The following is a 16,780-nucleotide window of genomic DNA, read 5'->3' as shown; positions in this document are numbered from 1 at the left end:
ACCCCATTGAGGAATTTCCAAACTGTCTTGTAGTGCCTTGCTTGATACTATTTGCTTTGCCAGTCACTATGCCATGTTTTAAATCATTTTATAATTTTATCTAATCTCCAGGAATTCTTACTTCCAAGGAAGACATCCCTTTATATTAGGAATAAAGTGCAATTTTTGCCTGGGTGAGTGGTCACTTTTTTGCCAAGAGACCTTAGGCAGAAGACAGCCATTCAAAGTGAATTATAAAAAGTTTAAGGAAAATGTAGCCTTTCACATACATAAAGAGAAAAGTGTATGAACTCCCAAACAAATTGTTGCTGCTGCTTCTCATACTACTACTAGACCTATCAGAGGAAGGAAATTTTTCTTATTGAAACTTCTAGACCACAAATCCTAAAAAGGTCAAGGAGAACTCTGTAATTACTTAGGATCAATTACTAGTAACATACCCCATTAGGCAACAATATCTACATTCTCAAGGGACTAGGACACAGTCAGCATCAGGTAAGTGGTAACATTATGACAAATTCTGAGAAGTCATTGACAACAGCCTGGGCAAAAAAGAGCACTGGACTTAGCAGAAGTGAGCAAGTTTGTGGTGTCCAGTGTTGTTTTCATCAAGGGTTATGAAGTAGGTTTTTGATTCTTTGAACAAAGATCTCTTTGGTAGGAAGGTGCTATAGTGATAGTCCTGAAGTAAACTTATAGCCACTTTGCTCTTAAGCAGATGGGTTTATTTCTTTCCAGACTGTAATTGTCTTCCACAATTCTGTTCCTTATTGCTTGGTAATTATCACCAGTAGATCGACTGAGGAAAACATTACTTTTGGAAAGAAATCATTTAGTAATTATATTTCTAGAGACCAGTGCTACAGTCTAGTGTTTCATACTAGATTAATCTGCAAAGAATGTACTTGCCCAGGAAAATTCAGAAAATTCCAAAACACTCACAGGGGCTCTAAAGTGAAGCTGTCACTGCAAATTGAAATACTCTTATTTGCATATAAGTAATAGCTGCAAGCAGGAGTGAAAAACAGTAAATGATATCAAGTAATGACACTAGAGTTTCTTTAGCTACGGAATTATATTGTGTGTGACTAGGTATATGTTTCCAAGGAATCTTCCAGACTATAAAAGAATGACAAGTGCAGATTAAAATGATGAAAGGAAGGCAAGTAAACTAGAAAGATCTCTTGGACTTTGAGGCTTTTTGAAAGGAATACGTAAACATCTTATATTGCATAAGGCAATCATTTCCTGAAAGTCCATTGAATACTAGCAACTAAGAACTCAGGTATTTAGGCATTCAGGTATTTTTGTATTTAGTTAATCTGTATGTGGGTTAGTTTTTTTCTGGGCAGGGATGTACTAACGTAATGTTTCAGTTTTAACACTTATCCTACTATTCTTTGTGTCCCTTCCAAGGTTGGCAAGTATATTACAGACACTGGGGAGGGTAAAAGTAACTTCTGTCTTCTCAAGGCAAATTCTTTTACTGGGGGTTCCAACCTCATATTGTATACTGACACTGTCTCCCACAATGGTCTCTTTAACAAGCTAAGGAACTGCAGGCTGTATGAAAGTCCTGTCGGGTGAATACATAGCTGGTTGGATATTGTATTCAGTGAATAGTACTCAATGGCTTAATGTCTATGTCTAGTTGGGAGGAGGTGTCAAGTGGCATTCCCCAGGGGTCTGTTCCTGGTTTGGTATTATTTACTGACTTCATTAATGATGTGGATGGTGAGATGGAGTGCACACTTAGAAAATTTGCAGACAACACCAAGTTGGGTAGAGTTGAAGACACTGGAGGATAGGGCTAGAATCCAGAAAGACCTAGATAAACTGGAGAAATGGTCTGAAATCAATTGAATAAAATTCAGCAAGAACAAGTGCAAAGTTCTGCACTTGGGATGGAATAATTGAATGCACAAATACAGACTGGGGAATGACTGGATAAGCTTCAGTACTGCAGAGGAGGACCTGGGGGTTACAGAAGAGCATAAGCTGAATTTGAGCCGACAGTGGGTGCGTCCACAGATGTATTAATTCACTGTAGTAACTGCACATTTAGTACTTGGATAGAAGTCAGATCCCAGGTTTTTACAGACTCTAATTGCGCAGTAGCCTAATACTACTTTGCAGTAGCCTATTAGCACGGGTTTTGCCTGGCACACTACTGCACAGTTAGCATCTTGTGTAGATGCACCCAGTGTGCTCTTGTTGCAAAACTGGGGTCATTAACAGGAGGGTCACTTGCAAATCAATGGAAGTGATTCTCTTACTTTATTTGCCATTGATGAGGTATCACCTCAAGTACTGTGTCCAGTTTTGGGCCTCACATTTCAAGAAGGATGTGAATAGTTTGGAATGAGTCCAGCTCACAGCAGCAAAAGTTATTAGGGGCTTGGGAGGCAAAATTTATGAAGAAGCTGAAAGAATTAGGGTTATTTAGTCTAGAGAAGAGAAGGCTGAGGGGGGATTTGATAACAGTCTTCAAATATCTGTAGGAGCATTATGGAGAGGATGGAGATGGGCTTTTCTCTGTGGCAATAGGGGACAAGACTAAGAGCGGTAGCCTCAGGCTGCACCAGGGGAAATTTAAGTTGGATTTTAGGAAGAACTTTCTATGAGGGTAATCAAGTATTGGAACAAGCTACCAAGATAAGTGCTTCCAGAAAGGTGTTGCAGCACACTAGTGTGCTGTGAGAACAACAGAAACATGCTGCCAAAAAATGGGCTGGATGGGGGCTTCGCTGTCCCAGCACCACACATCTGGATTGGGCCACAGCTGAACCTGGGCTTCCACACAGAGACAATTGGGCTGCAGCTGATCTGGCTCCACATAACTGGATTGGGGTCTGTCTTCACTGGCTTGGGACTTGGTTTGGCCAATACTTTGTGCAGGATTGCACCTGCAGACTGGATTTGCCCTGTGGATCACCTGAGTGAAGTGTGCTGCCAATTTTAATCTGGAAAAAGGTGTGCCCATGTATCATATGTTTGGGAAATGCTAACCTAGAGACACTGTGTAATCTACATCTTTGGAATTTTTCAAGGGCAAGTTAGACAGACATTTGGCTGGATGGCTTAGTCTGGGATGATCCTGCCTTCAGCAGGGAACTGGATGATCTTGTGAGGTCCCTTCCAGCCTTATTTTCCAATCAACCTATATACACTATGTAGTTTCTTTAAATGTAAATGTATAGCTTAATTTATGCTGAAAATATTTTTTTCCAGACTCTTGCAACATCACAAGGCAATATACTTGAAAATAAGGATCTAATTGAATCTTTGAATCAGACTAAAGCAAGTAGTGCACTAATCCAAGAGTCACTTTCTGAGTCTCACAAACTTCAGAGCTTCCTTGATCAGGTAACTATGTTTTCCTAAAGCAGTTTTATTTTGTTTTCAGTTTAAGAAATGACATTATTGCTCTTGTGTACTGTATTTTGTTGATTCCATGGGCCAGTCTTTTAATAGGTAAGGATCTTACATAAATTGGTTTACATGTAATTTGGTTTTATTTTTTGAACAATTATACTTGCTATTTTGTTAAAGGTCTTGAGTTAAAATGAAAGCACTCACGTCTAAAGATATATAAAGATATAAAAAAGTGACACCAGGAATGAGCAGCATCAGGAATCGGCAAAACTAGGGGAGTTTGAGTGGGATTTAGAACCAGCTACCTTTCTTCATTGTAAGCTTGGTGAACATATGTAAACTAAGAAGGAAGAATGAGGGTTGTATCATGTGTTCAACTTCTAAGTGCAGTTAAAATGCAAGCCAACACACATTCAAGCAGTTTAGCGCTTGTTAAATGCCCTCAAAACATTGCAAAGTTTTTCCCTTTCAGTCAAGGATTATCTCCTAATGTACTCATGTTAATACATCATGACATTCAAATGATTTGCAACTGTTGCTGGTGAATGTGTGACAAGGCCCTGAATTTCTAGGAGAGGAAGAAGCAGCAGAAGAGGAAGGAGGAGATAGAGATAGAAAAAAAAATCACCAAGGTAGACTGAGGAAGTTGTATTTCCAAATCCACTGCCAGTGCTTGCTCTTCCTCTGTCTGTAGCTGTGTGGGCTCTGTCCAGAGGGAAAGGGGGGCACCGACCTTCAATATTCCCACTCGGGTCCTGTCTAGCTTTCCAGGGACTGAGAACTACATGTCAGTCAGGTAAGGGAACGCTTGCAGTGTGAGGTGCTTCCAGGTGGATTCTCTCAGGAGCTAGGTAACAGAGTTACAGAAGGAGGTGCCTAGGCTCAGAAGCATCTGTGAGCATGAGGACTTCATTGACTTGATTCACAAAGAGACCTGCAGAATCATGCAAGAGGGATGGCCAGAGAAGGCATTTGAGGACACAGAAGATCTATATACTGAGAAAGGTTGAAGCTGGCAGCTTGTCACCTTTGGAAGCAGACAGCACACCTCTTCTGAACTTGCAACTGTCCTACTGGAGGACAGGTATGAATCCCTGACGTTGGAAGAGAAGGAGCCTGTTCCCTCCATGTGAGAGGCCAATCTGTACTCCCCAAGAGGTGAGATAAGGACTACTGCCACCAAGAGGAAGAGATGGGTGTCGGTGCTGGTGACTTTCAGTTGTGGGGGGGTAGAGGCATCCATCTGCTGGCCTGACCTGTTTGCTTAGGAGTTTTGCTGCATGCCATGAGCCCACATCCATGGTGTTATGGAAAGGTTGCTGAGGCTCATCTGGTCTTATGACTACTATTCCATACTGCTCATACTACCAAGAGGCCAGTCAATCTCGCCTCCAGCCTTGGAAAGGTCTTTGAAAAGATTATGAAGGATCATATTTGTGGGAGACCAATGGGAAAAATAATGCAGCAGGGAAACCAGCATGGATTTGTAGAAGGTAGATCATGCCTGACCAATCTGGTTTCGTTTTATAACAGGGTTACAAAATGCTTAGAAGCAGAAGCAGAGGTGGATGTTGTTTTCTTGGATTTTAGCAAGGTCTTCAATATGGTATCTCATCCTATTCTCATAAATAAATTAAGAGGCTGTGACATAGATGTTTACATGGTCCAGTGGGTGGCAAATTGGCTTAGCAGTTGCACCCAGAGAGTGGTAGTACATGGGTTGGTATCAGTCTGGAATGATGTGGGTAGTGGGGTCCCTCAGGGTTCGGTCCTTGGACCTGTACTCTTCAATATCTTCATCAGTGACTTGGATGTGGGTGTGAAGTCTACTCTGTCCAAGTTTGCGGCCAGTACTAAATTGTGGAGTGAAGTGCACACTCCAGAGGGCAGGAAATGATTGCAGGCAGACCTGGATGGGTTAGAAAAGTGGGCAGTACACAATAGGATGCAGTACCACAAGGACAAGTGCAGAGTGCTACAGCTAGGGTGCAAAAATATCCAGCACACCTACTGGCTGGGAAGTGACCCTCTCAGCAGCACAGAAGCAGAAAGGGATCATAGTGGACTCCAAGATGAACATGAGTTGTCAGTGTGACAAAATCATCTGCAAAGCTAACCACACTTTAGCAAAGCTAACCACATCAGCAGATGCATGACTAATAGAACCAAAGAGATTATACTTCCCATCTATGCGGCTTTGGTCAGACCACAGTTGGAGTACTGTGCCCAGTTTTGAGCACTGTACTTCAAGAAGGATGATGATAGACTGGAGAGGGTCCAGAGGAAGACCACTTGTATGGTTAGGGGCTTACAGGACAAGCCCTATGGGGAGAGACTGAGGGACCTGGACCTCTTCAGTCTCCACAAGAGAAGGCTGACAGGTCATCTTGTGGCCACTTACAAATTCATTAGGGGAACTCAGCAAGGGATCGGAGTTCACCAGGGTGCCTCTTGGGGTAACAAGGAACAATGATCACAAACTGACAGAGAGCAGATTTAGGCTAGATATCAGGAAAAACTTCTTCACGGTAAGGGTGGCCAAAATTTGGAATGGGCTTCCAAGGGAGGTGGTGCTCTCCCCTACCTTGGGGGTCTTTAAGAGAAGGCTGGATAGGCATCTGGCTGGGGTTATCTGACCCAAGTGCCCTTTCCTGCCCAGGCAGGGGGTCGGACTCTGATCTGTTGAGGTCCCTTCTGACCCTAGCATCTATGAATCTATGCTTATGCATGTGAGCACTGATGGTACTGTCATGGGCGACCTTGAGCAGATCTGATGACAGGGCTTTGGATGCAATGGTGAAAGGGACAGGGGCTCAGGTGGTGTTCTCATCCATTTTTCCAATCTGGAGTAAAGGCCAAGGCTGGATCAGTTACATCCAAGAGATCATCTTCAGCCATGGGATGGTGTTCCAGGAAGGACTGCTAAGAAGAGATGGTGTCCACCTGACAGAGAGGGGGAGGAGTGTCTTCTCAAACATGCTTGTTAACTTAGTGAGGACACATTTAAAATTGGTTAACTGGGGGATGGAGACAGTAGCCCAGAGGTAGCCAAAGAGCTGGGGGACCTAGATAGAAACCAAGAGGAAACAATAAGGGAAGCATTAACAGTGTTCCACAGAAATTAGGTCAATTGGTTAGTTACCTAAAATGTTAGTATTGTAATGCAAGAAGCATGGGGAATAAGTAGGAAGAATTGGAGATCCTAGTACAGTCATAGAATTATGATGCAATTGGGATAATTGAGACCTGGTGGGATAGTTCACATGACTGGTGTCCTGTCTTGGATGGGTATAAATTGTCTAGGAGGGCCAAGCAAGGGAAAAACAAAAGAGATACTATTGCTTTATATATAAAAGAAATGTTTTCAAGTGCTGTGTGAAGTGAGAGACAGGCCTACTGAAAGTCTCTGGGTCAAAATCAGAGGGGAGAATGGCAAGTGTGATACAGCCCACTGGACCAGAGGGGAGAGGTGGAGAAGACTTTCGTTAAGCAACTAACTGAAGTTTCCAAATCCAGGGCCCCGTCCTCATGGTGGCTTAATTTACTGTGCCATCTTCTGTAAGGGAAACCCAGCAGTGCACAGGCTATCTAGCAGATTCTTGAAATGTGTTGGTATACAGGTGGTGGAGCTAATAGTTTCATAGTTTCTAGGGTTGGGTTTCTCAGGGACCTGAGTAGATGATCTAGTCCGACCCCCTGCCATGGCAGGAAAGATTACTAATGTGTTAGTACAGGTAATAGAAACTTTTTGGTACAGGTGATGGAGAGGACAACTTGGGCGGAAGTTCTTCGTGATTTGTTGCTCACAAACCATGAAGGCAGGTAAGGCTGAGAATGTGAAGTTCCAGATAACTAGGTGACAGTAACCACACAGTGATGGAGTTGGAAGGCAGGCAGGCAGTGCACCTTAGAAAACCAAACTTTAGTTAACTCAGGAAACTGGTGGGCAGGATCCTCTAGGAAGGAAGTCTGAGGGGGAAAAGGAGGAAGGAGAGCTGGCTGTACTTTAAAGAGGCTTTAAAATGGTGCAGGAGTTTCATAGTTTCGTAGTTTCTAGGGTCAGAAGGGACCTGAGTAGATCATCTAGTCCGATCCCCTGCCACAGGAAAGATTACTGGGGTCAAACGACCCCAGCAAAGTGTTCATCTAATCTCCTCTTAAAGACCCCCAGGGTAGGAGCCAGCACCACTTCTCTTGGAAGTTGGTTCCAGATCCTAGCCGCCCTGACTGTGAAGTAGCGCCTCCTGATATCTAGCCTAAATCTACACCTCTGCCAGCTTGTGACCATTATTCCTGGTCACTCCTGGCAGTACTCAGGGGAACAGGGACTTCCCCAATGCCTGCTGATCCCCCCTGATTAGTTTGTAACAGGCCACTAGATCCCCCCTCAGCCTTCTCTTGTGGAAGCTGAACAGGTTCAGGTCCTGTAGCCTCTCCTTGTATGGCCTGCCCTGCTGCCCCCTGATCATGCGAGTGGCCTCCTCTGGACCCTCTTCATGTTGTCCACATACCTCTTGAAGTGTGGCGCCCAGAAGTGGACACAGTACTCCAACTGCAGCCTGACCAGTGACGCATAGAAGGGGAGTATCACCTCCTTGGACCTGCTTGAGATGCATCTGTGGATGCATCACAGGGTACGGTTGGCCTTCCTGACTCCATCCCCACACTGTCAGCCCATGTTCATCTTGGCATCAGTGATGACTCCAAGATCCTTTTCTGCCTCTGTACTGACAAGAAGGGAGTTCCCCAGCCTGTAGGTATGGTACCAGTTGTTCCTCCCCAGGTGCATCACTTTGCACTTGTCGGTGTTGAATCCCATCCTATTTTCATCCGTCCACCCTTGTAACCTGTCTAGGTCCGATTGTTGCTCCCTTCTAGTGTGCCCACATCCCCCCACATCTTAGTGTCATCAGCAAATTTGAACAAGGTGCTTTTTACCCCCTCATCCAAGTCAGTGATGAAGGTGTTGAAGAGTGCGGGCCCGAGGACCGAGCCCTGAGGAACCCCACTGCCCACATCCCTCCAGGTCGAAAATGACCCATCCACCACCACTGTCTAGGTGCAGCCCTCCAGCCAGTTGGCGACCCAATTGACTGTGTGGGTGTTGACACCACTGTTCCCCAGTTTTTTAATGAGAACAGGGTGAGAGACAGTGTTGAAGGCCTTCCGAAAGTCCCGGAAGACTATGTCCACTGCTACCCCTGCATCTAAGGATTTGGTGATCTGATCATAGAAGGCCACCAGGTTGGTCAGACAGGACCTGCCACTGATGAACCCGTGTTGGTTGCCCCTAATCATGAAATCTCCTGCTGGCCCCTCGTGGATGTGTGCCAGAATAATTTTCTCAAACAGCTTGCCTAGGATCGAGGTAAGACTAACTGGCCTATAGTTTTCCCGGTCCTCCTTCTTCCTGTTTTTGAAGATGGGACCATGTTGGCCCTCTTCCAGTCCTCTGGCACCGCACCAGAGCACCACGAGTGCTCATAAAGCTGTGCCAGGATCCTTCAATGACCTCAGCCAATTCCTTTAGTACTCTAGGGTGGAGATCATCTGGACTGGCTGACTTGAATACATCCAGTCCCTCCAGAAGCTCCCTAACTAGTTCCTCACTAACCCTTGGCCTAGGTGCGCCTCCCCTGGGGCCTGAGGGGGGCCCAGCGGGGAGGTGACTGTTCCAGTCCCTGCTTAGGAAGATGGAGGCGAAGAAATCGTTAAACATGTTGTCTTTGTCGTCTGGTGTGATGACCAAATTTCCTAACGTGTCCTGCAGGGGCCCCACATTACCCAGAACCTTCTTTTTATCCCCTATGTATTTAAAGAAGGACTTCTTATTGTCCTTAATCCGGGAAGGTAGTCCCAGTTCCATCTCTGCCTTGGCCTTCCTGACTGCCCCCCTACATCCCCGAGCAACTGCAGTATAGTTATCCCTGGTGATGTCCCCTCCTTTCCATTGGGAGTACGCCTCCCTTTTAGCTAGGAGACATTCCTGGATGCTTTTGGTGAGCCATGGGGGCTTGTGTGCCCTCCTGCTCCCTTTGATCCGTGTTGGGATTACCTCCCTTTGGGCTTGGAGGATCATCTCCTTAAGGAGCGACCACTCTCCTTGGACACCTGGCTCCCCTCTCCTCTGGGACCTGAGTGCTTCCCTGACTATTCTCCTTAGCTCATTGAAATTTGCCCTCCTGAGTAAACTAACCCAATGCAAAAAAAAAAATAAAAAAATAGGAAGTGCACCAGAAGGCTGGCCTGGCTAAACAGCGAACTCTTCAGTAAACTGAAATTAAAAAGGAACCCTACAAACAAACAGGGAAACTTGGCCATATTACTAGGGAAGAGTATAAGAATATTGCATGGGCATGCAGAGAGAAAATCAGGAAGGCCAAGGCATGATTTGACATACAACTAGCAAGCACTGTAAAATTCAGTAAAAAAAAAATGCAATATGGTTACGTCAGAAGTACGAGGAAGGCTAAGGAAGCTGTAGGTCCCATACTGAATAAAGGCTGCAATCCAGAAATAGATGATGAGGAAAAGGCTGAAGTAGTCAATGCTTTTTTTACTTCAGGGTTGGCTACCAGATGAAAAATGCAGTTAGCAGCAAGGATAGGAGGAGATAAGCAGGCTAGAAAATGTTCAACAAAGGAGTTCAGGAGAATGTTAGGGATTTTTTAGATAATTTGGATGTTTTTGAGTCAGCAAGCCTGGACTGGATGTACCTTCAGAGTAATGAAGGAACTGGCTGAGCTAATTTCAGACCCATTAACTATCATCTTTAAGAACTCATGGAGATTGAGTGAAGTCCTGGATAACTAGAAAAAGGATGAACATAGTGACCATGATTAAGAAAAGGAAGGAGGAAAGAATATGGAGCTAATCACGTATATCTGAGCATCTGGAGAACAAGGTGATCAGAAACAGTCAGTGTGGATTCAGCAAGAGCAAGTCATGCCTGACCAACCTGATTTCCTTCTATGATAAGGTGACCAGTTCTGTGGATGGGGGGAGAATAGTGGGTATGATGTACCTTGCCTTTAGCAAGGCTTTTGGCACTTTCTCTTATGACATTCTCATTAATAATCTAAGGAAATAAAGACAAGATCAAAGTACTGTAAACAGATACACAACTGATAGGATCATTGTGCCCAGTGGGTGTGTCAACATGTATGCATTGACTCTGCAGCAACTGAAATTACTGGTGTAGACACACGTACAGGTGTGTGTCTACATGTGCCTGCCCCTACTGCATAGTAAATATGGAGATTTACACTGTCCTGAGCATAATTAGTTACTGTGCAGTAACGCACATGTAGACGTCTTGCTGTGTAGATGTACATGTAGGTGACTAACTTTAGTCCCAAGTTAGAACACACACAGTGTTAATGTGCTTTAATGCCTGTATGTGTAGATGCTGGCCTGTTCCTGCTTACTGCACAGTAATGATCATTAATGATATTCCATTCTGTGATATGGAGGATGGGATTGAGTGTACACTTAGAAAATTTGCAGAGGACACCAAGTTGAGTAGAGTTGCAGAAACTTTGTAGGGTAATGATAAGGGTCCACAATGACCTGGATAAACTGGACACATGAAATTCAGCAAGGACAAGAACAAAGTTCTACCCTTAGTACTGATCAATTGCATATACAAATACAGACCTGGGAAGGACTGTGTAGGTTACAGTACTGCAGAAAAAGGCCTGGGGGTTATAGTGGACCATAAGCTGAATGAGCCAACAGTTATGAAAAAAATATAGAGCATTTGGGGCTGTAGTAATAGAAGGGTCAGTTGTAAACAGATGGAAACGATTTTCCCTATTTGCCACTGATTGAACCCTCATCTGTAGTAGTATGTCCAGTTTTGGGCCCCACACCTCAAGAAGCCTGTGGACAAATTGGAAAGAGTCCAGCAGAAAGCAACAACAGCATTAGAAGCATGGAAAACATGATTTATGAGGAACAGCTGAAAGAACCATGGTTATTCAGTCTGGGGAAGAGAAAATCGAAGTGAGATTTGGTAACTGTCTTCAGATATCTGAAGGGTGGTTATAAGGAGAATGCAGATAAACTATCCCCTGTAGCCTCAGAGGATAGGACAAAGAGCAATGGTCTTTAATTGCTTCAGGGAAAATTTAGGTTTGCCATTAAGAACTTTTTCACTATGTGTATGGTTAAGCATTGGAACAGATTTCTTCAGTTGGGTAATTGTCATGTAGGCATCTTCATCTCAGAGTCTTTCCTGTAGCCCATGGGGTTAGTCCGCTGCCTCACCTTTTGGTCACCTGCAAAAAAGACTATGGACAAGACGGGTTAAAATGTTTACACAATGCCAAGTTTGGATAGCTGTTGTGCTCCTTTGTCTTCTATACTGGTTAGAGACCTGCCCCTTTTATCGTCACTATCAAGAAACTTAACTGCCTGCAACAGTGCCACCTACACCACATAATGGGAATGAAATGGTTTGACAAAATCACAATGATGAAGTACTACGACTGGCAGCTATGCCAAGTGTGGAAGCCATGCTAGCATGGAAGTAAATGACCTGAATTGGCCATGTCATACGCATGGATAACAATCGGCTGCTTAAGAGAGGTCTGTATGGTGAATTTGAAAAAGGCAGTAGGTAGGTTAGCTGTCCCAAACTCTGCTACAAGGACTGCATTAAGCAGCACATACAGTCTGCTGGAGTGGACTTAATGTCCTGGGAGGATATAGCCCATGATAGGCGAGCTTGGCATTCTGCTACAAAGGAAGCAGAATGAGTAACAGAACATCATTGCATCACCTTGGCCGACAGTAGGGGGGAACGCAGACAGCAACTTGCCCTTGCACATCTCCTGAACCCTATATATTGAAACTGATTTCCAGTATCTGTAGTAGTCATACTCGAATATCAGTGATGGTCATTGTATTATATTTATTTGAAATCTTCATCCTTTTGATGTTTTCAAGATCAGGTTGACTTGAGTGGTTTAATTAGGCATAATCCTGCTGTGAGCAGGGTGTTGGGCTAGATGACCTGCTAAAGTCACTTATAATGCCAATTATTCTATGATTCTGTGAAAATCCACACTGAAAGCTACCATTATAGTTGATCACAGTTTTGATTTTCACTTCAGTGAGACCAAGACTTCATCTTACATATAGACATAAGCATTTGCCTAGTTTTGTGCTGAATTTCTTCTTTGAAGCAGGGTGTTTTTTGAAATGTTCAGGAATAAAATTGTTATGCTTTCTGTTTTTAAATGAACACGTTAATCTTGAATAATAGATTTCCAGAAATATATGGTTAGGTACCTCAAGAAATCATCTAGTCCAAACGCTTGCTTAAGGTGGGATTATCCTTATTTAAACCATTCCAGACAAGTGATGGCGTAATCTATACCTAAACATTTCCAAGGATGGAGATTCTACATACAACCTATTTAGGTAATCTGCTGCGATGTTAAACCATCCATAGACTGAGAAATTTCTTAATATCCAGCCTAAATTTTCCTTGCTAAAATTGAAGACCATTACTCCTTGTCCTGTCGCCTGTGGCCACAGAAAATAGTCTCCAGATTCCTTGTAACTGCCCTTGGGGTACTTGAAGACTGTTTTCAAATCCCCCAGAAATTTAAACTTGAATGTTAAAATGTTAAAAAAATAAAAAGGACAATCATTTTGAACTAAAATGCTTTAAATTAAACTTCAGGCCTCAAGTGATTGTTAAGAGTTGGAGTAAATGCCACTAAAATTGAAGATTTAAAACAAAAATGCTAAGCATACAATTCTTTAGGGTTCATATAACATTATAAATGCAATTTTAATTATAGAATCACAAGTGAGCATTTTAATGTCAATTTCTCAAGTGGACAGTTTCTGGTGTAATGGATTTCAAAGTGCTTTTGTAAGTAAAGACTGGTAGTTTAATCAAAATTGTTATTATATGCTATCAAGTACTATAAGACATGTGAGTGGTTTATCAATGTTGCCTAAGGATCCAGTGACCACTAGATGGCAGTAAAGTACCAATTCTGAACATTGTTTCTTTTTCTCCATAGGAGAGGGATGCCTACCTTCCTCTAGCTGAGAGTGCCAGCAAGATGTACTTTATTATCTCTGACTTGTCCAAAATTAATAATATGTACCGTTTTAGTTTGGCTGCCTTCCTACGGCTTTTCCAAAGGGCCTTGCAAAACAAACAGGTATGTCCTGTTGTCTTGCAGCTGTGAATGCAGAAGAGAAATCAGTCTGCTTGTGGTCTTTACAATTCTTGCTCGCTTTGGCTGTTTTTAAAGGGTAACTTAAAATGAATACTTACATTATTTTTTCAACCTGAATATTGGACATTCAGAATGCATATAAAGAAAATAAGTTTATTTTCAGTGTATATGAGCCATAGTTTTGCTGCATCATGGGAAAACAAAGTAACATCCATTTGGTAGTGTTGCAGTGATGTTACAGGCATGGTGGTTCACGTAACATGTGGGAGGCAAGGACTTTTGTGATTAATATCACTAATTGGACCAACTGCATAGTTGGGATAGACTTAGACAAGCTTTTGAATGCAATGCATTCTTCTTTAGGTCTGAGGAAAAAGTAGGCATAGTGAACATCCATTTGTAATTTATGGCCTTTTTAAGATTAAAGTAAGTTTTGAAAATGAAGGTTCCACATGAGGTTTGTGAGATTTTATTTATTTAAACATGGAGTGTCCGATAATTACCTATTCCAGTGGTGCTCAACCTTTTTTATTCAGTGGGCCAGATGGGCATGCCTGATCCCTCTGCTGACTAGTAGCCAGTGGTCCCAATCTGGTGCCTGAGGTGGGCACAGTGAGGCCCCATCCAGCTGTGCAGAGGGAGCAGCCCAGCTCCAGTCCAACTGTGTAAGGGAAGGGGGCTTGTCTCAGCCCCAGCTGGACCCTCCAGGGGGAGGGAGGCATGACCCAGCCCCAGTGCAGCCCTACTGGGGAGGGGGCATTGCCCAACCCTGCAGGGGGAAGGGTTGTGGCCCAGCCCTGCTTGAGGAAGGGGGCATGGCCTGGCCCCAGCCCAGCCGGGTGGAGGGAGGGTTCTGGCCTGGCTCTGACCCTTTGTATGGGGCTTGGGATTTTGGCAGCAGGGAGGAGTGGCAGTACTGCCACTGCTCCCACACCACCAACTTTTCCGACCTCTGGGGAGCCCTGTGGGGTAGTTTCCAAGGCTCTGCTGGCCGCATTCAACCCATGGCCTCAAATTGAGCACCCCTGAAGTAATCCATGAATTAGACAAATTCTCAAAGTAAGGGGCAGAATAAGGAAAGTCTTGAAATTCTAAAATGCTCTTTGGCTCAACAGAGGATATACCTTCTTTTTAATTTAAAAACTGTCCAACTGAGCTGCAACACAGCTGTTAATCTGTACTTTTCACAAACATCCATGAGCATTTCATACCTTAGTTACTTTATTCTCCATTGTTTTGGCCTGCAGCCCTCCCTTCTCAAGTCTTTTCAAAATGCTGCTGCTCAGATTTATTTTCTTGGGTTATTGCTTTCAGTATGTAAACTGCATCTTTAAGATCCTTCATTGGTTCTTCCGGTACTAGCAAACAGTAGCTCTTTATCCTTCCTTTCTGAGGTTTTCACCGTTTAACTCCATCCTACCTGTCTATCCTTATATCCTGTTATAAAGCGACACCTGCCATTGCCAGTGATTCCAACCTTGATTGACTAATTTTCTGCTTCTCTAGCCAGCAGTTTCATACTTTCTCCCAGGCTGCCTATTATGATGTGGAAAAAGCTCCCTGTCAGATCAGTCAGCCTGCAGAGACGCATTATCCTCCCCCTTGTCTATCCTTAAAACTCATCTCCTCCACATTGTTTGCCTTGGTGATTCTCCACAAACTAGACCTTGATGATGACTAAGCAGAGGGCAAGTTGTGTTTATTGTTCCTGCCTAGCAAAGAATTGTACACATCTTCATTTTTTGTTTTCGTATGTCACCGACATTCAGCCTTCACCTTATTTGTTTCACTTTCCGGTTGTCTTTTTGTCTTTTTTGGAATGCAGATTTTTGTGGGGCTGTTTCTTTTACCCAACCCAGTTGACTGTCTGAATGCTACACCAATTATTTGTAATAGTGCTAAAAATAATATGTCCATAGTTAAAACACATTACTAGCAAGTGAAGGCTCTAGAAAATCAAGGTTTTAGTTAAGTATAGAGAATAAGCCATTCTGTCACTTTTAGATATAGTTCCTTTAGGGAAAAGATAACTCCTGTGAGTGCAGCAGTGTGAAGAAACTAAGTATACGTAGGATCTGGCAGTGGAGAAACTGGTGGTGTTGCTGTCCGTGGCGTACTTGTTCTCTGGACTGAAATAAATTCAGTCTTTTGGGCTGTCAGTTTGCCTGGGTTCCATGGTAAAGCATCTAAATAGAGCAGCAGGAAATGTCATAGGTTTTGCTCAGCTGGTCACAGGTTCAGATCCTGTGAAATCTTTCACAGGTATAGTGAATATTCAGCCTGTTGTCTATGACTCAGGCCCAAATGCTTGTATAAGAGTGCTTAAACATAAACTTTTCAGTCCATATTAATGACATAAATAGAATCATTGGGAATAGCAGGCGAGCTCAGTGGGAAATCTGGGTACTCAGAAGCTCTGAAAATTAGGCAGATCCTCAGCCTAACTATGTGTCAGCTATCCGTACAAGTACACAAAAACAGATTTTTATTTCCAGTTGAAGTTTTTAAGTTCAAACTACTGTTTTCCTAGGAGTCAGAAAGTACTGAAGAAAGAATCAAGTCTCTTATTAGCTCCTTAACACACATGGTGTATGAATATGTTTGCCGCTGCTTGTTTAAGGTAAGATTTATTTTCTTTGGCCTTTGCATACTGCACTAATTATGAAACTAAATTCTCACAGCTACCCTGACTTAGCCTACTTCACATAAGCAGCAGTTGATATCCCAGCCGCAGTATTTATGCTATCACACAGAAAGAAAACTGTGTCATGAACCTATAATGTTTTGGGGTTTGTGGGGTGTTATGCAGTTTGTCTTGAGCTTGTTTTATTAATATGGCATATGTAGTTTCTATGTATAGGTAGGATCAAGCAGCATTCAGGATTGTCACCTTAGGTTTATATGCATTATGGTATTTGATATAGATGTAATTTTGATATATTGTTTTATTTATCCAAGGGTGTTTAGTAAGGCTGCAGTTAACTCAGGTGTGCCTCACCTATTCACAATTAGGAGAATCATTTGAGAATTAGCATGTAACATGAGTTTGTTTACTTGCCACCCTTGTGGGCACACTCTCACCACATGAGCCCAGATCTTCCAGGCAATGACAAATTTACATTGTGAAAACGGAGATCCAAGCAGAAATGTCATCTGCTAACAGACCACCCAAGAAAGGTATTCCTCAGGGTGGGGAAATTTAA

The 16,780-nt window shown here is 43.2% G+C and overlaps 1 protein-coding gene across 3 annotated transcripts in view; it reads left to right on the top strand.

Annotated features, from left to right (window-relative positions):
- Positions 1-16,780, top strand: part of DYNC2H1 (dynein cytoplasmic 2 heavy chain 1) — a 464,482-nt gene that overhangs the window by 154,221 nt on the left and 293,481 nt on the right. For all 3 annotated transcript variants that reach the window (XM_090030141.1, XM_090030133.1, XM_090030125.1), the window contains exons 68-70: positions 3,232-3,366; positions 13,416-13,559; positions 16,108-16,197. In XM_090030141.1, the coding sequence (XP_089886267.1) occupies positions 3,232-3,366; positions 13,416-13,559; positions 16,108-16,197 (369 nt within the window). The remainder of the gene's footprint in view (positions 1-3,231; positions 3,367-13,415; positions 13,560-16,107; positions 16,198-16,780) is intronic.

This window comes from Crocodylus siamensis, chromosome 1 (genome assembly GCF_052110815.1).
Source record: "Crocodylus siamensis isolate JL-2025a chromosome 1, ASM5211081v1, whole genome shotgun sequence".
Taxonomy (NCBI): Eukaryota; Metazoa; Chordata; order Crocodylia; family Crocodylidae; genus Crocodylus; species Crocodylus siamensis.
This window is presented reverse-complemented; position numbering and strand designations above follow the sequence as displayed.